The 25979-nt window shown below is 49.4% G+C and overlaps 1 protein-coding gene across 7 annotated transcripts in view; it reads left to right on the top strand.

The window, feature by feature from the left end:
- The window catches only part of LOC144943107 (snake venom vascular endothelial growth factor toxin HF-like), a 328067-nt gene extending 304590 nt beyond the window's left edge, over positions 1 to 23477 (top strand). The window contains exons 2-8 of one of the 7 annotated variants that reach the window (XM_078870283.1): positions 9558 to 9787; positions 13691 to 13783; positions 15501 to 15534; positions 16824 to 17023; positions 19045 to 19121; positions 20261 to 20368; positions 21522 to 23477. In XM_078870283.1, the coding sequence (XP_078726409.1) occupies positions 9599 to 9787; positions 13691 to 13783; positions 15501 to 15534; positions 16824 to 17023; positions 19045 to 19121; positions 20261 to 20368; positions 21522 to 21543 (723 nt within the window). In that variant the 5' untranslated portion in view covers positions 9558 to 9598 and the 3' untranslated portion in view covers positions 21544 to 23477. Of the gene's footprint in view, positions 1 to 9143; positions 9788 to 13690; positions 13784 to 14322; positions 14482 to 15500; positions 15535 to 16823; positions 17024 to 19044; positions 19122 to 20260; positions 20369 to 21521 lie in introns of those variants that run through there. The other 6 variants (XM_078870286.1, XM_078870285.1, XM_078870288.1 and 3 more) reach the window with 6 other exon arrangements.
- Positions 23478 to 25979: the final 2502 nt, after the last annotated feature.

Raw genomic sequence — 25979 nt, 5'->3', positions numbered from 1 at the left:
GCCTGGCACAAGCGTCGTGGCGACGTCACCGCCACTTAGTGGCGAATGGCGGCTGTTGTTGTTGTTGTGAGAGCCGTGAGACAATGGCTCGCGTCACGGATTCATAGCGTCCCATCGAATCATTTAGCCCCGGACCCATAGCGCCACCACCCCGACATCGGATGTGGGTGGTGAGGGGGGTAATTTCCAGTGGTGAGCCCCAGTCAGCTACGGATTAAATTAATCTCCGATTCCGTGGTGTGGTTGGCACGGAGCCCGCTGCAATGAAGATGAAATGCCCCCACCCAGTGCCGGATTATCTCAGTAGCACAAGTAGCTACAACATATGTAGTAGCTACATATGGATATCCTGGTTTGTGTGAGTTTTCAGCAGGTTAAACTAAAATACATGTCACACGCTCGACAGCCACGCTGGGCTCGATGCCCGACCCGGGCAATCGGCCGGTGCCACTGAGTCATGCCATCGGCGCGCTGCGCTCAGCCTCTCGCGGTGCCGTGGACTTGTGGGGTGAACGGCGATTCTTGTAAATCAGAGTCGCGACATTCGCCCACTCGCTAATATTCCCACTTACAATGTTACACGCGCGTGCGTGTGTGGGGTGCAGATTGAGGTTACAGGGGGTCAACATGCCAACGTAACCGACAGGGCAGCGGAAGTTGGGCCGTGGAAGGCGACATGATGTGTGTGAATGAGTCACGACCACCACCGGTGCCGCGTGATGCTGGCGAGACTCAGGTGTGTTGTGCCTACGGGCCCCCAAATGTAGGAAAGTCGCCGCTTACGATGTCACCCCTTACTACATCACCACTTTTACCATCTTACCTCTTACTATCCTACTCCTAACTATCCCACCTTACTACATCACCCCTCTTACTATCTCCCCCTTACTATCTCCCCCCTTACTCTCTCCCACCTTACTACATCACCTTACTCTCTCCCCCCTTACTACATCACCTTACTCTCTCCCCCCTTACTACATCACCTTACTCTCTCCCCCCTTACTACATCACCTTACTCTCTCCCCCCTTACTACATCACCTTACTCTCTCCCACCTTACTACATCACCTTACTCTCTCCCCCCTTACTACATCACCTTACTCTCTCCCACCTTACTACATCACACAACTTATACACACACACAACTTATACACACACACACAACTTATACACACACACACAACTTATACACACACACAACTTATACACACACACACACAACTTATACACACACACAACTAATACACACACACACAACTTATATACACACACACAACTTATACACACACACACAACTTATACACACACAACTTATTCACACACACAACTTATACACACACACACAACTTATACACACACACACACACACAACTTATACACACACACACAACTTAGACACACACACACAACTTATACACACACACACAACTTATACACACACACACAACTTATACACACACACACACTTATACACACACACACAACTTATACACACACACACAACTTATTTACACACACAACTTATTCACACACACAACTTATACAGATGTAATATCGTTGAAGACTCTTGGACGCCGGGGTTGAGGCACACGTATTTATTCCGCAACAGTTGTCACAACCGCGGACATACAACACTGGTGGGGGTATCGGCCCCCTCACCCGGCTAGCTGGGAATACACTGCTAGCTATCTCTGACCTACCTCCTAGTCCTCCACTAACGGGCTAGGGGAGGCTGTCTGGCCCGACACTGGTAAGTCGGGCTACGGTACCCGGAGTCCCAGAGCACTAGCTCTGGTTCTCGGGACCACGCCGCTGGCTCGGTCCTGCACGGCCCTGACAAGGGCGGCGTCCCAGGGGAGTCCAGGGCTCTAGCTAGACGATCTTCGGTCTTCACTGGTTTAGCTTTAACATTCTGCCCCGAGCCCTCTGACACTCAACCCCCGCTGAGGGGTGGGGCCCCGGGCTGCCTGGTGCGGACGTCGTTGAGAGCACCTCCCCGTGCACTCACGAAGCCCCGCCCACTGTGTTTGTTTCCCGTGTGATCCTATGTATACAGCCCCTCCGTAACACCCCTACACAGACACACACACACAACTTATACAGACACACCCTCGCTGACGGGACGCATTCCATTAGGAACAACACTCTGCCTACGTCTTGACCTATGAACTGCGTCATGAGCGGTGGTAAGGTGCATGCACCATATCAACCACATGAATGCCCAATTGCACGTAAACACATACAACGCGTGTTGGCTACGTACGTTACGAAAGAAGTTTAACATAAAAACATACACGTGGGGAGCGGTGGTGTAGTGGTTAGCGCGCTGTGCTATGAACCCGTTCACCTGAGTTCGATTCCCGCTCACGGCCGCCAACAGCAGTGACGATTATCTGAACCGGCCCTGGGCCTCCCCTAGGTCTACTCAGCCTCAAATGTGTACACATCGCCATGAGAGAGACAAATGCGGTGGGGGGTGGTGCTTGCCACACAACCCCGTGTGTGCTGTTGCGGAGGTGCTACGCGCTCTCAGCACGTGCTTCAAGAGCTTGTCAAGGAGATAGGGGGGATCTTTGTATTAATATTTTACATTACAGGAGTTACACAGCAAGAAGGAGTGCAATCGGTGTCCGTGCTCGGTGCACGGTCGAGTTGGACACGGCAGGGTCGTGAGAGATAATGACGCCTTGCGGGAGGCCTTCCTTCATCCAGCAGTGGATTGGTCACGGCTGCTGCTGCTGATGATGATGATGGGAAGAGTGTCTTTAACACCAAGCGTAGCCAACTATCATGAAGCATAACAGGTGCAATCGTTAATGTTTAATTTATTTTCATTATTGTCATAAAATCCTCTCTATTTTGGGATGGCATTTAAAAATTGATAGAAAATTGACGAAAGATGGACGAACACAATTAGTGTGTATGTATGCTGAAGAAGGCAGTTGTCGTCTATATGAAACAGATCTAAATTAATTTAAAAAGGGAATTCATGCATCATGCATTCATGTTAATTAACGTTCGTTAAAACAAATGAAATAACCTTTTGCGATTTGTTACAATATATAATAACCCTTTGAGTCCTGGATTTTACGTACCCAACCGGACTAATTGAAGGTACGGGGGAAGGCCAAAATTAAACACAAAAAGCAGTTCTAAACAAATTATTTTTCAACCGAGATTGTTTAAAAGTGCATAGCTCCGGCGGCTTACTAATATCGGACCGAAGAGAGCGTTCCAGACGGCCGCAGGAGCGCGCGCGATGCGGAGGCCGCCTGCGGGGAGGAGAGTGTCGCGTGCAAGGGGCCGAGCGCGGCGCGGACCAATCAGAGGGGCGCATCGACCCCCCCTCGCGTCCCCCCCTCCCCCTCGCGGTCCCTTCGACCCCCTGACTCGTGCCGCCGCTGCTGCTGCTTCGTCTTCGCTCGTCTTCCCTTCCTCTCATGGAAATCCCCGCTCCTGTTGGCGGGCCCCACCTGGTTGGGGCCAGGGCCACGGAGTCCGTGGAGTTTCCGTGGCCTCCCCTCGTGGTCCGTGCCGCGTTCGTGTTGAATTCTAACACAACAGACGAAGAGTGGCAGATCGAGACATTTCCAAACGCAGGGGATGGGGTCCAAAAATGTGAAGCTTTTTTCAATCAGGGCTCCGACTTGAAGACAAACCCCCATTCAATGCACGCTCTCTTGTAAATACATGCTGTGTGTATAGAATATTAATGTTCGGCGTGTCAGGGTCGTGTGGGTGGGGCTGAGGACAGGCATGCGTCACAAACCGCTGGATCTTGAAGGGTTGGTGGTGGTGATGATGATGATGCAAGGATTGCTCGAGGCTTGCGTGGAACAGGCATCGCACACGCAGAGCGAAATTCATTTTCTGCATTTGCCAAACTCTAGAAAATTACCGGCATCACGCAGCAAAAGCAAAGTTGTTACATTTATGTTGGAGTAGAAAGTAGGAGTCGCAGACTATTCCCTTGCCACGTGGTCGTTGCGAAACTGAATCAGCTCGTGATGTGTGTGAGTGTGGGGTGTGCCATGGAGAGCGGTGGAGCAGTGGTTAGCGCGCTGCGCTACGACACGCCAACAACACCGGTGACGATGATCTGAACCGGTCCTGAGCCTCCCCTACGTCGACTCAGCCTTAGATGAGTACTTGGTGTGATGTGAAAATGTCGCAACGAGGGAGACAAAGACGGCTGGGCGTGGTGCTGGCCACCCACTCCCAAGTGCGCCACAGTGCCGGCCTTAATAGGTGCTCGCGAACAGCACTTGCCCCGACTGTCTGTCAAAGGCTATATGGGGGATCTCTGTCTCTCTGTTGGGTTTTCCCCCCACGTTTTTTTGTATTATTATTAAACATGACTACGTAAATAGGCGTGGAAGCCCACTCCCGGTCGAGGTGCTTAAATATTGACTCGAAGCTTTCGCGACTGCAGACCCAAAGAATATGAATTCCTGCAGTCACGAAACCTTTAAGTTAAGATATGACTACGGATGTTTTACCTTGTGTGTCGATCTGTCCAAACTTTGCCAAATGAAACAGCTATATGAATGTATATATATAAACCCGATACAGTACATTTGACTTAACACATTCGTCAATAACAGTGGTCTTAAATAAATATAATAGGCGACGTTTCGGGCAATGGCCCTTCATAGAACAGAGAGAATGAAGGGCAGTGGCAATGACGAATGCGGTGGGTTTGCTACTTGTACAGTCACCGCAGCAGCACCACCGACTAATGTCAACAAGACGCGGGCGGGCGGGCGCGCGTCCCAATAGCCTCGCAATATTACATCACGCGTCACGGTGACGGGACCAAGGTGCTTCTCTGCCCACTCTCCACCTACGTAACAGTCATAATTGATATGCCCCATCGTCATTACATTGTCACGGGTGAGTCGTGATTATGTTAAATAACACTGGTCAACAAAAAAAACCTTTTTTTTCTGGCCTGGACTTTTGCAGCTGTTTTAGACTAATTTCAGGGTGCTGATTCCAAATCTGATCTCAGATTTGCTCTATCACATCTCATTTTATGCTATCGGCATACCCCATTTTCATTGATTTTACTCGAAATTAACTCTGTCACTTATGATTGCAAGTTGTTGCGAGTCAGTAACTGCTTTAATGTTAAAATATGGTGCTGTATTTTTAGGATAGTGTGTTTATAATATAATTTTATGTAGATATCAACATCTATTTAATATTTTTGCAGTTTTTATTGAAAATGCAATATTTGATATCTCAAAAACCTGATGTGATAGACAAAAACTGATACCAGATTTGGAATCAGCACCCCAAAATTACCTTACAACCGTTGGAATACCTTATGCCAGAGAAAGTGTGTTGACCAGTGTAATCGATGTATAGTTCGTCCACCGTGATGATCGAAGCGGATTCTCGTGACGGAAGGCGTCACGCTGGCGGCGCTGTGGGGGCAGCGGCCAGGGTTGGTGGATCAGGGACGTGTCGTGAAACTCCCTTCCGGTGGGTGTCGAGGTGCCAGCCCCCTAGCTCGCCAGGAGAAGGCGATACACCAAGAGGACTAATCGCCATCGGTTTCCATCTGTACTAGGGGATAGAGCGTTGTCCCCTTGCACGCGTCAGTTTTCTCCATGTGTTCCGGTTTCCTCGCACTTATATACACACACAACTTAAAATGAAAAACAAATGCAGGACCCTCCTGCAAAAAAAGTGTTCTAAAACTCAGTGTGGCTCTCCTGGATAAATAAATGAAGCAATGTAATAACATTTACAATCATCCATTATATAATAACATCCATTATATAAAAAAACATCCATTATATAATAACATCTACAATCATCCATTTGTTCTCGAGCATGTGTGGTGAGTGTTAGAATTTACTTTGATTGATGAATCCATGCAGTGTAATAAACTTCATTGTGGAAAGTTAACCAAATCTAGCACTGCAAGCAATAGAGTGAATGCATGAAGAACGTTGTTTATTCCTCGTGGTCATAAATTACGAGGTTTTTTTACTCATGAATTTGTGTTTTTTTATGGGCAAACGGGGCTATCATATTATCTGGGCTAAATTATCAACCGGAGCTGTCCGGGGCTGAACTACAGAAACTATTTCATGTGACATTAAGCCTCGTATATTTATATCTTCATGTAAGTCTTCCTTCATTAATTACTTAATCAATTACATGTACGGTATATATTTTTCTGAAATGTTAGTTTTCGGTGGTATCAAGTTGCATTGGCTCATATTCAGCAGCAGCTGCTGCATCAGTAGTACAACCACCACCATTCCCACAATCACCATCATCGCCTCGCATTAGAATTAACAGCCACCGTGTCATCATCAGCGGCAGCAGTAGCAGCACATTAGCTCCAGCAACAGCAGCAATAATCCTGTATTATTATGAATGGGCCTGTAGCGAGCGTGTTAATTGTTGCACGTGACATCAGCGTAGTGATGAAATCGTGCAGAGATCCACGTCAGCCGAGTGTGGGAGGCGACGCGGGCGCACTTGGGTGACTGCCGCTGCCGCTGCTGCCGCTGCTGCTGCCGCTGCTGCCGCTGCTGCTGCTGCAAGGGCGGGTCGGGTGACCGCGCACGTGGCCGTCACCTGAGAACTCGGCTGGGAAGCACGAGACGGGCAGAGCCACCACGTCCACCACGTCCATCACGTCCACCACATGCACCACGTGCACCACGTGCCTTTTGGTGCACTCTGCTTTATTTATACGGGTCTGCGTGGAAGGGCAGTGGGAATGGGGTCAGGCTGCAAATGCTCGTATGAATTCCCTGTATCGCACGCACAACCGCATAGATAACGATGGCAAATCGTGGCGATGACAAGTCATTATCAGCAGCAGCCGTAGACAATCTACTGTTGTTATAATGCCGTCACCACGATGCGACCATGTAACAAAAACACAGATCCCCCGTATAGCCTTGAAAGACTGTTGGGGCAATGTTGGCAAGCACGATGTCACAATCCACCTGCCCACCAGCTGATCTCATGGCTCCACCTCATCGGCGGACTGCGTCTGGGACGCGTTCCATTTCTCATAGCTGCCACTCTGTCGGGTTTCTTAACCAGAGCCCCAACTTGCCCAGACGTGCCCTGCCAAAGCCATTTACCTGCCTGCGTGTGTTCTCGAAGTCACGTGTTCCTCTCCTTGTCTCTCAACCAGAAAAAATAGATTTCATAAAACAAACATCTCAATAATAAATCATATCAACAATGAAACGCGTAGTATTATCATCCGCTGTGATGTCTTCACACTGAAACGCATAGTTGCAAGATTGTTTTTGTTCATTATAATCGCAATAACCATCATACATAGTAATCACGACCGCTGCCACCATCCAAACAGGACATGAATCAATCTGGGAGTGGCGTGGCACGCCTGTCACACGGCTCGGATGAGGCTCGGAGGAGGCTGGGGCTGGTGGATAATATAAAGATTTGTGAAACTCCCAGACCTGCTTGACTGCTGATTATCCAGGAGATGGCAGTACAGCAAGCGAGTTCTTGAAAATACTTTCGCAGAACTTTGTAATTTATAACGTTTGTTTTCGTTTGTGTTTTTATTCACTATTGTATAGAGATTCATATTCATTTGCATCGCACAATCACCGAGGAACCAGGGACAAGTTGAAAAGCAGCCAGGCGGGGACCTGGCGCCAAACGTTTGCCCAGGCTCTGAGGTCCTCTATATTAAGATGTTTCATACAGTACTACGTTGTTTTCAGTCGGTTAATCTCAGTTTACACGTGCCCGCGTTTGTGTGGGGTTTCTTCTGGTAAATATAATCACAGCAGTGATCTCTATCATGTGAACATTATCGATAGCATTCTCACCTCCAAGAATGACCGGTGTTGCCGTATTCTCTGTTAATGTTAAAAGAAACCCCCACCAACGCATTTTAAAGCAAAAGTTAGAGGTGCCTCTTACAATCCGCTAACTGTGCGTGTGTGTGGCCAGAATTGTATCGCTGTATTGACACAGGGCGTATTTTTACCGTGCGTCTTACTTTCCAGAGCGTCGTTTAATCCGGAGATGAAGACAGCATCGGACGTCTCGTCGTCTCACGCGGTGCGTGGGGAGTCGTTTTGTTTGCTCTGACGCCGCGACGTCTCGCCTCTTCACCGGCCCACCGGCTCGACGTGGCGCAGGAGCTCCCGTGCCATGGGTCTCTCAGGGCATCAGCTGGAGGATTCGCGCGCCAAGTGTCCACGTTTCATCGTCAACGTTCTCGTTTGTTTAACCAGGTGGGAACTCGGGTAGACCAGGACAAGAAGTCTCAGCCTGCAAGAGTGATCCGGGTCACCGATGTCACAACACGAATCCAGTGCATAAGAGCTTTGTCGCGGAGCGAAGACAAAACTGCGGCCACGCGGAAAACGGGAAATTAAAGTGCACAAAGGTCGACGAAGGTCGAATAACTCTTGCCCTGAAGCGTAAGTCGGCTCGGCCAGACATGTTTTATTGTTTCACTTCATCATAGTACAACTACAAATTAAGTTACAGAAACACTAAACGGATGTATTGTGGTGACAACACACGCGTCCCGTGCAAGAAGGCCCCTCTCGTGCGAAGCTGCTGGCAGGTTCGAATTAATGAGCGAGCGGAGAGATTTTTTTTGTTCGAATTCTGTAAAAATAAAAAAGGAAACCCTCCACGCGTCAAGAGCCGCAGTGGCACGCGCGAAGGCGGCGGGGGTCCTCCAGGAATCCGACTGCACGAGGCGGTCCCTCGAGAGGCGCGGGTTGGCGACCCATGAGCCAGCCAATATCCCACCACGCGTGCTGCAGCTGGCGTCGCTCCAAAGACAAAGATCCCCCGCGTAGCCTTTACAGCCTGCTGGGGGCAAGGGCTGTCAGCGAGCAGCACACGAGGCGGGGGTTGGGTAAAACCAGCAACCACGCCCGGCCGCCTTCGTCTCCCCCCAGTGGCGACGTTTACACACCGCACCCGGTACAGCAACTCATTTGAGGCTGAGTAGACCTAAGCGAGTCCCGGGACGAGGCTCAGTTCATCGTCAGCGGTCCACCCCCACCACCCTCACCGGGCGATGGCTCCTCCCCTGGCCCTCCCCCTCCTCCTCCTCCCTCGGCGGAGGCTTTAAGAGCAGAAGCGAGAATGCACATTCGCGTACAGCGCATCACTGCGACAGGAGCCGCGAGCAGGCAAGCGCAGTCCCCTGTCTCTGCCGCTCTCTATCTGTGTGTGAGTGTGTGTCTGTGTGCGCGCACCACAGCTGCCATTTAGAGATAGTGGATAGCAGCATTGTTCCAAACGAGCACTGTGAGTTAATTACAAAGTGACAGCTTGAATTGCCTTTGCGTGGCATCTTGGTTGTGGATGCTGTCAGTTCGGCTGTGCTGCCGGCGAAATCGTCGCACGCTCATCCAGCCGATAGCTTGGCGAAGTTCGAAAGAAGGTTACATTTTTGGGTCGGTAAGACAAGTAATCGTACGATAGAAGAGGAAGAAAACCAAGTAGGCTCCGAAGACCGGGCAGCTTCAAAGAAGTAACGACAGGAGATTCACAAATACAGAAGACTTTTAATTTGTGAAGATCGCTGCTGGGAGCACGCAGGATTATAACCGCGGTAATCAATGTTATCCTTGGAGGGTCATCATAATCACAGCTACCAGCAGCAGCAACAGCAACAACAGCAGCAGCAACAACACCATCACCACCACCACCATCATCACCACCCGGAGGGACACGTGCTGTCGGAAGGGAACATGCAGGCGACGCGGTTCGTGCTCTTCCTCGTCGTGTACGTGACGCCGGTGTTGCAGGTGAGGAGGAGGAGGAGAGGCCCCCAGCGGGGCTGCTGCCAGCGGCATTCGTTTAACAAGACCGGCTCGTGCTGATGAGACCCAGGAGGTCGAAGCCGGTGCGGAGTTGGCTCGCTGAAACACGTGCTGCTGGATAGTGTGCGTCGTGTGGAAAGCCTCTGCATGGGGCTAAATGATGGACGCAGAAAGAAATTCGGTTCGTCTGCTCTTGTACAATATGCGATGTAAACAGCGTCTAAAACCAGGGTGATCAATTTATATACCGTATACTGTATCGTATACATACCCCACTAAAGTAACCTAAATGTCGCTAAGCCTCTACGTGTCTCCAACCAATCACAATACAGGAATACGCGAATTCAAATTTGCAACACTGTAAGATATGGAGCCAACCGCTTTCATATTAACCTAATTGAACTCCGTGTTCAAAATAGAGTAATGAGAAACCGGTCGGGTATGTATAAATGGACCACGTTGTACAATAGCACTCGGTGATTGTTAAGCCGTTCACTTTTGAGAGTTTCCATTGGAGGCTAAGCGATCCGACTCGCTAAAGACAAGAGCAGACGTAGAGTCAAATCTGTTTCGCTGCTGGAATGGTGGGCCCCACGTCGTTATTCTGTAGCACGGTATCGGTGGGAGATCGTGACTTGGTGAGTGCGTGAGTGAATGATGTCGACGGGGCCAGGGAACTGAAATGTGGCACTTGTGGCAGAGCCATTTGTTGTAACTAGAAACATCCAAATACAGTTTTGGCATTTCCCAATTTGGGTCACCCAAAAACTGTGGTCAGGAGGTTGACTGCTTTCACACGTTTGAGGCAGAGGCAGCTTTGAGCGCTGCATTACTCTAAGCCCCGTGCTAAGCACACACCTGGAACTATAGATACGGTCCCCCTTAATCGGTCATCGTCATCGGCACCCATGATCAATCCACTGCTGGATGAAGGCCTCCCCAAGCCGCCGCCGCATCTTACGATCTTGCGATGCAACAATCCATCCGACACCTGCACATCAACCGATTTCATCGCTCCATCATCATCATCATCGCTCCATCATCATCATCATCATCTCTCCATCATCATCATCGCTCCATCATCATCATCATCATCATCTCTCCATCATCATCATCATCATCGCTCCATCATCATCATCATCATCTCTCCATCATCATCATCTCTTCATCGCTCCACCAACACCATCTCCTCCCCGTCATCCTCGGTGGGTGTCCCCTCGTACGCGTGGCATAATCGGCGAACCGAGTAATTCGTCTCCTTTGGAGTATAACCCACTGAAGGTTGGCTGGCGAATCCCACTGCCGGTGAATTTGTTGAGTAGCACAGAGACGATGGTTAGATGAGACTCCCAGCTGCATCTCTGGGACGGAGTGTGCTGTGCTGAACTGGAGCTGGTTTAGTCGGTTGCTCTGCCATCCATAGTCCACAGGCCAAAGCAGAAATCAGTGCCACCTAAGGTATCGACAACATCTTTATAAGCATCCATTTATTTACACGGCTGATAAGAGCGAATTACTTGATAATCCCACTCGCTTTGAAGGGTCCTTACGTTAATTCATTGTTGATGTCCACATCGAGGAATTGGAACCGCCACAATGAATGCCAGCTTCAGGTGGTACCAACAAGTGAAATATCTCGTCTGGGCTCACATGACATTCATATTCTCCACCGTCATAACCCAGTTTCCAAGATTAGACCGAGTTTTTTTCAATTCTCACAGCAACCACGGGATATTGAACAAAGTGACGACAAAAAATATATTTGCTGAAGCTAGGTCGATAAAAAAAATTAGGTCTCTCAGGACTCCCACAGTGAAAAAAACCGAGATCCTGTAATTAATTAGGTTGCGTGTGAGCCCTTCATTGGCGTGGATTCATGCCGGCGTTTGTCAAATAAATTAATAATTTAGTGTTTTATTGCTTCTTATCACGCGTTATCACGTGCTATTTAAATCAATGTCAACTTCCAATTCAACGGTGGGTTGAGTGAAGGTTCCATTAGGCTCCCAGTAATATCGCACACTTCACGGGCAGCAGAAGCCGCAGCCATGACCAATCCACTGCTGGATGAAGGTCTCCCCAATCCCGTCCCTGCCAATCTCTCACGGTCCTGCGGTGTCACGATCCCACAATTACGTGTCCTAAAATTACGTACCCTGGAAAGGGCCCATCATACCGAAACGTCTATCGTTTTTTTTTCTTTTTAAACAGAATACGCATGTTACCTCAATCGATATACCATCACTGGACAATCCACATAGTAACCAATGTGTATTTTTCCACACACACACATATACATAATGGGGAGTGGTGGTGCAGTGGTTAGCGCACTGCCCGACGAACCCGGCCTCCCAAGTTCGATTCCCGCTCACGGCTACCAATACGAGTGACGATTATCTGCACCGGTCCTGAGCCTCCCCTAGGTCGACTCGGCTTCAAATGAGTACCTGGTGCGGTGTGTAAACATCGCCACTGGGGAGACAAATGCGGATGGGCGTGGTGCTGGCCACCCACCGTGCCGGCCTTCATAGGCGCTCGCTAACAGAACTTGCCCCAACAGTCTGTTCAGGCTCTGAACAGAGCTTTCTCAATTGATTGATTTGATAGGACACACGTTGGCATTTGACTTAAACCCAGACATCCATCATGTATCATTGCGTATATGCGTATATAAAAGTAGTAAGTTGTTATCTGCTCAAAAGGAACTTTATACAGCGCTGTTGAGGGTTTTACGATGGTGTGAGGTGTGCCCGGGGGCTACGTGCCGGGAGGAACGTAGCCGCTGAGCACCGCACGACGTGGCGTGCGGTGCCTCCTCCTCCTCACCCGCTCTTACCGCGCTCAATGCGGGGACTGCCGTGCAGTTCGCGTGCTCTCCGCCAGGCGGCGATCATCGTAAATCGGCCACAGGAGACGCATTTATCGCTCTGGTGTGAGTGGCTCAGCCTCAAACCAGTACCTGGTGCGGTGTGTTAAATATCGATTCTCGGGAGACAAAGGCGGCCGGGCATGGTGCTGACCACCCACCCACTCGTGTGCCGTGCCGGCCTGCATAGCTACTCGCTGACAGCACTTGCCCCAACAGTCTGTTAAAGGCTATAGGGGGATCTTTGTCTTTGCTCTGCTATGAATGAGGGCCATTACCTGAAATGTTGCCAGATACTTTATGTGAATATATTGTTTCGAAGACTTTGTGTGTTTTTATCGTGTGCACTGCTGCCAATGCAGTTATATCGTTTTTTTTAAATGTAATTTAAGAGATAGATAACATTTAATAACCAGGGAATTGCCCCCAAGCCTTATAGGTGGCTAGCTATGAGTCGGCATTGGGCTGTACGGCCCGTGTGTTATTAGCGACTCTGTGTTGCAAAGTTCACGGCAATACAACTTCTAAGTGCTGATCGATTAAACACTTTTTTTACAACTTTAATTGTAAAGATATATCTCAAGATCTAAACGTTTAACCCATCATTAGCCTACTTGCTGTACTGACCTGTGCAAGCACAATCACCCTATGACAATCAAAGTCTACAGACAGTGTAATTGCTGCGAGCAGCTTTGTGTGTGTGTTTTTTTTTTCACCGCTGGGAGTGGCAGGAACTGCTTGGGAAAGTATTGTGTGCACGTATGTAGAACTTCTTTCGCACCGTACATAGTAGCCAACGGCGCTAATCGGGGGTGCGGGGTAAAGGCAACACACTCAACACAAACAGCAGCTCGAAAGAAATGGATTTTCAATCTCGATTTAAAAAAAGATTTTTCCATGAGCGGTGTTCAGCCACACCTGGTATTGATTTTTCCACTGCGGGGTGCTCAGCCACACCTGGTGTGTTGGGAAATGCTTTGCGAGTAAAAGATAAAGGTACAGCCCTGACATCTCTCGCTCAGCAGGACCAGCAGGACCTCGAGGAGACTGTAGGGTGCCCCCTCTACGGGGGACCTTGCCTCCTGCTCCACGCTGGCCAAGATGTCTCGGACGAGGTGGGAGGACCCACACGTTTATGTCCGGGAACTCGCTTTGGTAGACAGAGGCTTTCTCCGAATCGTCATGTTAGATGCAATGTGCACCCACAGGGGGAACTTGGAATTCCCACCGCTGGCTCGGGGCCACTAACGGAAATGAGCGTCACCCCTTTGCTCGGTTCGCCAGGAGACACTTTCGCTTAATTCATGAGAAGCGTCTTTTATTATAATAATAATACATCGCACGACAGGTCTCCAACGCGTTTTTGGGTGGCACCACGCAACGTTCGGCATGAGGTCCGACGTTTTGTTCCACGCACCGGGCCCTTCTTGAGGATCCGAAAGCGCAGGACATCCTGCCGAACGGGGGACTCGGTACGACGCGAACGCACGCCCGCGGAGCCGCGCGGCATCACAAGTGCGCAAACGTGCGCGGTGACGCGAGAGATGCTGAACAATGCGTCGCGTGCCAGAGGGGCCGGGTTGCGGGTGGGGGGGGGTTGCAACGGTGACGTGACCTGGGCAAGCCCAACCACGGCGGGGGGGCGAGGGACGAGACGGTTCAGCGTGGCGAGTGCGCTGTCGCGGCTGCCAGCATTGGTGACCGCAACTGTGACATTTTGACAGATTGGGGAGGATGTCGTTGTCACCGAGTTCAGAACATCGCGCTGACCGAGTTGTAAATGTGGAAGGTGGCTGAAAAGACTTCTGCTTGGGTATTTCTTCTCCTTCCTCTGAATTTCATTCCCAGAGCCGGTGTGTAGACAAAGCGGGCGTAATCAAATAACGCCCCACGCGGTCTTTATTTTCGCCAGACACAATAGCGAGCACCCTGTAATCACCTGCGTTGGCCTCCGCGAGCTGTGGAAATTTACCAAACCCCTGCAGGCCAACCGCTTGCCGCCACTCTCTCGCACGCCGCTCGACCCCCAGCCCGACCACGCCGCGTCTCCTGCGCCGTGCCGTGCCTGAACACAGCCCCCTTCTTCACAGCCCGGCCATTTCCCCGTTGCCTTCTCTGCCATTCACGCATAGATCGGGAGTCGGCCAGGGTGAGAGACCACGCTGAGATAATGGCTCTCGATTAACGGGCAGAATACAGCGCATCGCGGCAGAGCGTTTCACATTGCCCCGGGCTCATTTGAGCTGAGATCAATGTTGGTTTTAACTGTGCTTTCTTTATATTTTTTATGCCATTTTGTTTAGCTTTTAGGTAATCAACCGCTTTCCCAATTCAAAATACATTTTTCTTTTGTAAACCACTGCCAAACATTTCAGGATTTGGGTTCGACAAGAAGTCTGTTGCGGTTGCCGTCAGTGGCATAGCGTGGTTGGCATGGGTCCTGGTGGTGGTGCAAGAAATGAATGAAATGGGAGGGGGGGTAGGGGGGATGAGGGGGGTAGAAGGGGGGGCCATGTCTAATTCTCCCCCCACCCACCTAGCACCTCAGGCTCTTGGTAGCCCGGTGGCTGGGCCCCCGCTAGCCGTGTGACCCAGGGCAGTCGCACCGTCTGCGTGCTCTCGATAGCTACGCCACTCGTTGCCATGCAGAGCATTTTGCAAGCCTTTGTCGATTTGCTGCGTGAATACAATTGTGTGGGGGGGAGGTGTTTAAAGTGCTGCGATTTCGCCTGTGTGCGATATGCTGCAGATGGGGAAATGAAATGCAGGGCAGTCGTTTTGTGATTGGAGGTGGTTTAAGTGATCCCTTTTTTCTCTCTCTGTATTTTTCAGGCCAAGAGCCTCGCATCTCGCCGTTCAGTAGAAGGTAAATCTCTCCACATTACGCGCCGTGTTGTGATACAGTCCCCTCTGCCTATTCACCGCAAGATGAAATGCCTCGCCTCCCACACGGGAGGGGAGTTAGTCGTTTGACCAAACCTCGCCACGCTGGTCGGTGCCGACAGGTGAAGGCGGGGGAGGCCGGAACTTTTGAACGTCGCCGTTCATCGGAGTTGCCCGCAGCCTGTAAGATGCCAAACGGCGCCGGCCTGTTTGGGCACCAGGGTGACCGTAATCGCCGAGACGAACAGCAGTAGCTTCAAGTGGAAAAATCTACTTTTAATGTTAAATTAACCGTGGATATTGGAATTGTAAACATTCGAAACGCACTTTTAAGGAGGGTTGGGTGTGCCTCAACGTGTCCTAAGCGCCCCCGGTTGGGCGAATTGAATATCGTTTTGTAATTTTTAAAACCTGGCAAAATACATTTTTTGCGCGAAGCAATGTCGCATACAAACGAACACATGCACATCTAAAACAAACGACGAACAGCAACAGAAGCAGGTTAGCGATGATGACGGTGTGGTGTAAAAATATATATAATGCTCATTCACTATATTGGCATGTGTCAACATTTTCTTTAGGGGTAACGCAGAGGGTCAGGGACGTGCAGTGTACCTTTGACCTCAATGTCACGTGCTCAACCCGTGTGTAAGTTGGTAGGCTGAACTCCTAAAGAATGTCAATTGTGTTGTAAATTCACAGGAATTTGCACAATAGTCTTCTTTCAAGCTTAACCAGAGAGTTGTAGAAGGTTATTGAGCCAATTGGGGGCTGTGAACCACAACGGTGGAGGTCGGTATATGCCCGGTCATCTCATACAGGTTCAATCTATTCAGTGCAGTCGAGCAGGGGGCGCCTGTGAAGTCGTGAGTTGACTCGGGGCCCCCATCGTCCCTCCCAGGGTCAATAACATGAGCAGCACCTGGTGTGAGGCACACTCAGCGGGGTCACGCCGGCAGTGGCTTTCCTCATGAGAGCTGGAGCCATCATCAGTAGCCATTACCCATCATCATTACCATCAGCAACCATCATCTCTCTGGGGTTTGTCACACGAGCCCCCCTTGATAAACAGATCGCTACCGTAAGATCATGGAGGTCTGGGCCACCAACAGAGCAGGGCTCGGCCCAATTGCTGCGTTACACACAGACACACTTGGACTGCTGACCACGTTTGAGCACGAGCACCCACGCGCGACCGCACGCACGCAACACGCACGCACGCGTTCTGACGCACACACTAACGTTCGCGTGCGTGCCCCGTGGCGTGGAAAGCAGTGGTGCCGCTGGAGCGGGTGATGGAGCGGAGCGCGTGCATGCCCCGCGAGACGCTCGTGAGCATCTCCACGGAGTACCCGGGGGACACGGACATCCGCTACCACCCGTCCTGCGTCGCCATCATGCGCTGCTCCGGCTGCTGCAATGACGAGACGCTCGAGTGCCTTCCCACGGCCAAGTCCAACGTCACACTCGAGGTGAGCCTCGCCGGCGCTTGGCGCCGCGCTACAAACCCGGCGGACGCGAGCTCTCTTCCCGCTCGCCGCTCTCAGCTATTTAAACTAAACTAGTTTCATTGTCGCCAGGGTAAGACCCACTGAGCTACATCGCTCTTTGTCAGCAGCGACCTGGCCATCACAAACGATAGACATCTCCACAAACGCACGGCCACCTTTGTATATCCAGGATTCGATCTCGCCACCCTTCCTCGCCCACTCTGCCGTCGAGCCACTTGACCGATGAGTCCATTTCCTGGAGAGCAACGACGACGGAGTCGCCGGGATGGTGCAGCGCGATTGGCCGCCAGGCCGGAGGCTCGAGACGTGTGACACGTGCATTCCCACACCCTCGCCGCCAACCTTGAACTTTGCCCACGAGTGGAAGGTTCCCGGTGGCACACGAGAGCTATTTATGGCCCAGACAAGCAAATATTGGTCCTGGTCCCAGTGTTTGAAATTCCAAAGTAGCATGGGCTCACGCGCTCGCACACACGGCGGAGTCCGGCAGACCGCGTTGCGGCGCCGCGGCATCTCCACAAGCACGACGATTGTAATCTTCTACGCGAAGCGAATTGTTTTTATTGACATTATACCACGGGCACAGTAGAAGGTGAATTGTGAGCGCACCCCGGACCTGAGCAGCGCGTCGTCACGTCAACGCCGGTGGGGAGATGCAAAGGGGAATTCTGATATGCGCACGCTACTTTGCATAGAAGCACACGCCACGGCCGTGCTCCCAAGGGGGTACCCTTATGTCCAGCTCGCTATTTCCTAAATACTCCATCTGCTCTACTGGAGTGAAAATATTGCTCCTTGAAGTGCGTTTTATGTAAATAAATCACCTCTACGGTTATAATTACTCGAGGTAAACCTCCTGGTCTGGTAACAGTATATTGTATTTCGCATGACCGTGATCTTTGACCTGCATTGGCATAACCATGCCATATAAACCTGTTAAGCATTACATCTGAGCAATATGCGCGTAATGGTACGAATAATAATACTACTTTCAATGCAAGCCCTACGTCAATCCACTGCTGCATGAAAGCCTCCCAATGGCATGTCAGTCGTGGTAATTGTCTGACGATACTTCACCCCGCTGGTCAGTGGTGGGGGGGAGCTCAGGCCTGGTTCGGCTGTAACTCGCCACTGATGGTGGGCATGGCTGGTCGTCAATTTGGGGTCACTGGGTTCTTCGCGCAGCAGCACGCTAACCACTGTGCCAATGTTTCACCCCAGCCTATTAATAGCGGAAAATGTCCCTTGCGCCCATCACGTGAGGTTTAAACGAGCCTAATAAAAATCATGACCTTACATCCGTCTAAACAAACTAATCTTAAAATATTTTCGCACCTAAGCTCAAACTTTTTGGCTCACTGGAATGGGCTCCACGAGTTTGGCAGCCAAGGGGCAAGATCCAAGAGCAGACGATGGGAAAAACTCTTCGAGAAGATCTTTGAGGTCGCGCGTCGACTGCGCAGAAGGTAGACCATGATGCACCAGCGAGGTTTGGTGGCGTTCATGGATTTGACCGTGACGGCATTTGATCTTTGGACGCTCCGTGGCAGGGCAGGCTCCAAGCCTACTTTGTTCAACCCGGCGAGAACTCGCGATGTAGTGAGAACCTCATTTGCAAGAGTGACGTGGGTCACCAAAATGGTAAAACCAATCGCTTAAAACAAACTGGTTCCGCTCCTGAGACTCGTTCGGAATTCCAACGGTTCGTAAGTCGGAACAGAATAATCTACTATATTTAAATGCACATACGATCAGTGTTACGAAATGTGTTCAGTCAAAGACTGCCCGTACAATAAAATAAGCAAAGGACTACCAAATGTGAATGAGAGTTGCAAATGAGCTAAACGCAGCTCAGTAGAGTTGCCTCATATGAAGAATGCAAAGACCCGTGCTGTGTTCATGGCTGTGGCAGCAACAATGCGTTGTCCTCGCTTCGTGGTGACAAGCGGCCGTGCCCTCTGTGTGTTTCTTGCCTTTTGCAGGTCTTCAAATTGAACGTGTTCCACAGCGGAGGCAAAGAGCAGATGTCCTTCACCCAACACGACAGCTGCAAGTGCGGGTGAGTAGTCGTCACCGCCGGCTCTGCGCTAGACACAGCACGGCGTGCCCGCTTCCTCACGGCCATTGCGCTTCTCAGACGAGATAAATTAGTATTCACGGTGACCGATTCACTGCGGCCCTACTGATTGCGAATCACCCTCTTACCCTCTTTCTTATGGACAGATGGTTGAATATTGTGAAAGCGATGATTGGATATTGTAGAGGGTGCATTGATAAAGGATTTCATGGGTGAATTATTGCGATTTTGTGGGGGAGATGTCAAGGCTTTGAAAGTAAATCTTGTTTTTTTCTCTAATATTACCACTGGTATTTTAGTGGGGCATCTATGAATGGATCGCCATGCACACTCTCTCCGACATGTATTAATACTCAATGCTGGCCACAGTGCCACTTACAAAACTGATTTCGTTTCCATGACTCAAAAGCCCCCAGGCCATGCTAGTGCTAGGCACTATAATAGGTACACATACACATTAACTAAAGATTGAACGTAAGCTAACGAAGGCAATAAACTTGAGTAAAAAGTTAAAGGTGCAACCCTGCAATTGCTTAGTCACTGCCACTGCTGGCAGAAGAGCCTCCACTACAGAGAGCTCGAGAGGAGCCCCTCTGGATAATATTTGGCCTAATCTTCCGCAACGGTCAGAAGTCTTGTAATAGGTGGGCGTACCCACACTTCATCCCACCACACGTCACCTGCCGATCGACTAACTGCGGCTGTGCCCATTTACACCGCTGGCTGACGGAGGCGGTGGTCGGGGGATCTCAAAAACTTTGACCGTCGCTTCAACAGCTGCGCTAGGGGAGATGGAACCGACGATGTCTGGGCCGCTAGCCCGGTGTGCCGACTATTAGAACCGCGGCAGCGTCCAGAATATGTCACGGACCACACCGCTGGGGGGGGAAAGCCGTCATCTAGCAGTGGATAAATCATGGCTGGTTTTCGAGTTTCACTTCATTTTAATTAAGTGCAGTCAGTGTGAAAGTGGCTGATGACAGCAGCTGTGAAGACGACGACGATGATGATGATGATGATGATTATTTGTGAACCGTGACCCCCCCCCCCCCGTGCGAGGGATTATTTTCGAGCGTTTGAGCTCACGTCTTTTTGCCGTCCGTCTGCTCCGTGCTCTGTAGGTGCAGGCCCTGCTCGGGACCGCGGTTACAACAGGACCCCGACACCTGCAGGTGCAGCTGCCGCACGGTGTGCAAACACAAGCTCCAGCTCAATAAACACACCTGCAAGTGAGTGTCTGCGTGGGGCGCAGAGCAGTTTTTGTGAGCAGCATCTCCTTACCAAGTTCTGCATTATCGCCAGAGCCAGGCGATTCCTAGGGAAACAATGTTAGTCTCCTGGCAATTCCCATGTTAAAATCTTTACATTCGTGTGAATGGAATGCCACAGTCGATTCAACAATACCGAGCCCCCGACCCCTGCATCTGCAATGCATCGTCAGCATCATAATCATCATTAGCCATGGTTAATCCACTGCTGGATGAAGGCCTCAATTCACGTCGAAGCTCTTGTTTAAATGATTCGGGCAATATAATGGTATTCTTTTGCAAACTTAGCTTAGCTAAGCTCTGCTTGCAATGCTTAGCTTAGCTTAAAAAAGTCTGCGCTCAGCAACTGTGATATAAAAAAAACACAACACAACAACAGGAGTAGTATCATAAATGAACATTCGTCATCGTTACACTCAAATAGCACTAATCACTCTCCCAGGACTCCACCTCCCAGCGCACCTTGGCATGGTGGCAACATTACTTTACGGGTTTTCTCCCCGTGACTTTTCATCCTTGCCAGCGAGGTCCATGTAAGGCTCAGATTGGCGCAAAACTTTTTCTCATATATGTAGCAAAATGCATTCCTACATTGCTGCAGAGACAAAACTAGTTATTTTTCTTTGTGAAGTCCCCAGATGGTTTGTTGGCGCTACCTGGCACTCTTCTCGTTCATTGGCCATTGTTGCTGACAGTTTATTAACACTGCTCAACGCCACGTAGCCTCTTTTCAACCAAACACAACGCATATACATGAATTCACTTTGAGATTATTATCTACACTGGTTTATTACCTACACTAATAGGAAGATCATGTCCATGCCGGTATGGTTATTAATATAGCTCTCTCACCTGAAGACGATTGCCTGTGTTGCGATCGGAACGTCGTGATCTATTATTTTTCTATTTACGTGACTTTACCAAAAGACCCAAAGAGTATAATATACTGTAGTTAATCATATGGAAGTTGCTCCAATGAAAGTGTGCATTATAGTGCTTTCAAGCTATTTCGTTTGTGAACAAGTCACTTTATTCACAATTCAATCACAAACAAATTAAAGCTCACGTCTCTCCGCGACAGGGCCTAACCTTCATTGCGCCCTCTCTCTCCCAGGTGTGAGAAGCCACGGAGGTGATGGATGCTCAACACGGAGCTTCTGAAAGCGTTTGGCTCAACAGCATCTGCAACACATCGTCAGCATCATCATCATCATCTTGGTTAATCCACTGCTGGATGAAGGCCTCCCCCAGGCCGCCGCCAGTGGGAATTCTTAATTGACGCCGGAGCTCAGAGAAGATGAGGCCACTTGGATCCTTCCCCAGTCGCGGCACTGCTGCAGGCCGGCGGACTCCAGAGTACTCTTGTTTACAGCCCATCACGGTGGCCACAGACACGATTACAGAAAAGCCTTGTAAAAAGTTACGTGTATGTATCAGCAAATGAGGTGCGCCCTCGGGGATTTTTGGACAGGACCATGTGTATTGAAGAACGTAATCTTTTACGACAACCTTGAAGCCTGGAATTGATTGGAGAGATGTGTAAGTGTGGTTGGCTACTTACGGTGCGAAAGAAGCTCAACGTCCCTGCAACTGGTGAAAGGTTTCTGCTTTTCGTCATCCCTGAACACATTGGAATCGAAGGAACCAAAATATAAAACTGCGTCGTCGTCGTCGTCGGTGGGAAGTTGACTCGTGTTGTGGTTTTCAAACGTGTTGTGGACACAGACGTGACACGTGGGAGTGTGTGTTTCGTGTGGAGCGAGTCGTATCAGTGGTTGAGTGCAGGAAAATGAGACATCGGGGTGGGGGGAAGTTTGCACAGCAGCAGCAGCACATCTTTTGGAGTTTAAACGCTTCAATGAAAATAATATGGTTGACAACTAACAAAATAACCCACTTAGAGGCATTTTTGTTTATCTGTCAGCGCAATGAGAAATACATTTTAACAGTATTTTAATAAGTAAAAACAAAAAGAAAGCACTTGGAAAAGAAGCAATAATAAAATGTACACGAGTTTTTTTGTTACGATACAGAAAATCTAATCTACGATTGATAGTGTTCAGCAGAATGCGTGGCAAGGTGACCCATGCCACGCTTGAGACCAGTCTTGCCAGAGACCATCACTGTGGCAAAAAACCTTGAGACAAGGCCTTTGAATAAAAAGCTGAAGTCGAGAGCAATTGCATTCCTTTCAGCGGGCTGGGCTTACAGATGCATTCTGTAAAAGTTGCTTTAACCAATACACTTGTTACTGAAAAAGAAGAATCCATCCATCACAAAAGTAATGATTGATGCATTCAAATGATACAACAACAATACACGTCTCTTGTATATACTCTACTGTGGAATACGAGGAATGTGTCACCCACAAAGTGCGTAGTTGTGCGGGGCAACTGCTGTTTGAACATCACACATTTCAGTTCACTCGAAACCTCTATAATTGGTCACGACCATGGCTCTCTGGGGTAGTATTTAGAAAGCTATGCCAGCTGACTTCTCTGAAATGGAACAAATTTTAACACTTCAATTTGATGGACTGCCAACAATGCCCCATGTCTCGTTTCTAATAATAATATAAGTACAATACGGTATAAATGTTTGATTTTTGAATGGGCATTTATTGTTCATCGTGGAGGCAATACAACTAATACTTTCGGTAAAAAGTTGTTTTTTTTATTCTTGAAACATATGGTAGGATATTACGGCCTCATGACATTTTTTTTAAATATCTCCGTTGTATTTAGTTGTATGCAGCTTCTTCTGATGCTGGACCAGAATTAATAAGTTAATGGTTTATTCTCATGCGTATTTGTACTTGTGAGAATTACCAACATCAGATAACTTTACAGGCACTTTTTTTCCAGAGAAACGATGTGTTGTCATGTGTAAACATTTTAGTATTTATTTTATGTGTATTTAAGGCAATATTTATAAACACAACTAAATTTCGTTACCACATTGTAATTAAAACATGTAAGTTATTTATATATTTTTTAAAAATATCAAGTTTCATGAAACACGTGTACTGTTTTATGCATTTCAAACAAAGTGGGACTTGAAATACATTATTTCTAAAGTCGGCGGTTTGTGTATATATTTGAAAGTGTGTGCATGTGCATCCGATACTTCAATGCTCCAGGGTTTAACGCCATTGCAGGCCATTATATTGGATACGACTGAAAACATAAGAGATCTTTCATATCACATCAAATGTCTGTGAGTGAACACACACTTGTAGATATTCTAAGGCGTGGTGACGTGGTGGCACAGACGGTAGTTCACGTATTGCACTATGAGCCTGGTGGCCTCGGCTCGCAGTGGCAAGATAAAGCTCAACTTGTCCTTGGGCACGCCCTTCACCAAAGACAAAGGTCCCCCGCGTAGCCTTAAAATATGCTGTAGGGGCAAGTGCTGTCATCGAGCACCTATGAAGGCCGGCACGGCACACGAGGGGGTGGGCGGCCAGCACCGCGCCCGACCGCCTTTGTCTCCCCAGTGGCGATGTTTTTACACACCGCACCAGGTACTCATTTGAGGCTGAGTCGACCATGGAGAGGCCCCGGATTGCTTCCTGGTTCAGATTATCGTCACTGGTGTTGGCCGTGAGCGAGATTTGAACTCGGGTCCCTAGGTTCATAGCGCAGCTATGGAGCTTCGTGACTAGCATACCGTGGTGGAGAGTTCTTCATCCAGCAGTGAATTGGCAAAGGGATGTTAATACAACTCAACAACTTGGCATTTCACCAGGTAAGGCCCACTGAGCTGTATCGCTCTTTTTCAGAAGCGACCTGGCCACCACAAATGATCGCCCAACAAATTGGCTTATTGTGTGGACATTTCTAGCAGCCAAATACTCTAAACGAACGTTGATTCTAAATGTGGAGAAAAAAACCGGAGGACCGGAGAAGAATCCACCCGAGCAGGTGGAGACCATACAGATTCTAAGGCGTCAGGGTCGGAAGCGAACCCATGACTCCTGCATACCAGGCGAGGTAGTTATCTTGAAAACACATTGTCACAATAGATCAAGTCAAATCAAAGTTTAACTTCTCAAGTGAATGTGGAACAACCCTTATTCTCAATTGGTGGGCCTCAGCCAGTGGTGGAAATTTCACGTTCGTATGGCAGAGACCTGTCTATCCACAGGACAAAGGCTGGCGCCAGTCCAAAGTGGGGCATTAATTAAAGATGCACATTATGGGATGCTGATGATGGTTTATTATGACGGTGATACTTGATGAAATGATGATGAGTGATAATAATGATTGATGAAATGATTGATAGATGATGGACATACTATAATAATGGTAATGATGGTTGCGATGATGATCTCATTGATGGTGTGGATAACAGTGATGAAGGCGGTGATAATTGATGATGTGGCTGAGTCGACCCTTGACAGGATGTTAACTTATAATCTCATAGCTGCGGAGCCTTGCTGCTATACCAAATGAGCTGAAATCCTAATCACACGTAATTATAGCCCGCGTGCATTGCAAGTTACTGTAATAAAAACATACGTAAGTAGATGTGAACAAATACTGAAATATGGCCACCCGAAAAAAAGACAACGACCGCGATATGGAATCGGGCGGCTGGAGTTGGCTTCGGGTCAAACTTGGAAGCAATATAAAACACATCACCGCGGGCTGGTTAGCCAGCACATGGTTAGCTTAAAAGGGTTGCCATTTATATAAAGGCGCTTTAATATCAAGGGGTTGCGGTTCAACACGTGCGAGATCCCAATGGCATGGCTCGGTTTGTAGTAGTTCGTGGGTCGTGAAAGTCAGACGCGCACATACACGTGTCTGTAACACGTGGAGGGTACAGAACCACTATCCACATCCAGTATGGATTAGGAACACGTGGCGTTTATGCTTTTCATCACAATATTTACATCACATGGTTTGTTTTTACTCACATCGCTATTCATTTTTTGTTGCGGTGAATTCTCATCAACATGTGGAAGACTGTTAAGGGTTTGTTGGCTCTCAGTATTTCCATGCGTTGCGTGTAGGATTGTGCTGGGTAGAATTTCCACGTCGTCTTATGATGCTGGCGTGGTCTAATGGTGAGCACACTGGAATGTGCAAAGCCAGAGGTCACCGGTTCGATCTCCCAAGCCCGGCAGTTGCAACATCGGCGGTTCACATTCACCTAAATCCCGCAGCCTCTATCCGCAGAAATGGGAGGGGTGGGGCTGGGTGGGGAGGGGAGGGTGGGGAGGGTGGGGCGGTGCTGGGTGGGGGGTGGGGCTGGGTGGGGAGGGTGGGGAGGGGCTGGGTGGGGAGGGTGGGGAGGGGCTGGGTGGGGAGGGGCTGGTCACCCCGTGGTGCCCTTATAAAACTCAACGTTTAACCTACTCACGCCGGCTTGTGCCCGCCCTCACAGTCGGGCATATTTGCGGAATACACCACGCCGCCGTTGACCCTGGCCATTGACCGAGCAACCCAACGTTCCTACCAGCTCCCTCCGCAGGACAATGTTGTTACTCCCCTTCACCTCGCTGGCCAGTTCGTGTTGGAGACAATGGGCGGGCGGGCGGGTGGGATCCGAGGGCTGCTTCAGATCT

The sequence above is a fragment of the Lampetra fluviatilis genome, chromosome 30 (genome assembly GCF_964198595.1).
Source record: "Lampetra fluviatilis chromosome 30, kcLamFluv1.1, whole genome shotgun sequence".
Taxonomy (NCBI): Eukaryota; Metazoa; Chordata; class Hyperoartia; order Petromyzontiformes; family Petromyzontidae; genus Lampetra; species Lampetra fluviatilis.
Note: the sequence above shows the minus strand (reverse complement) of the source record. Positions and strands in the feature narration are given on the sequence as shown.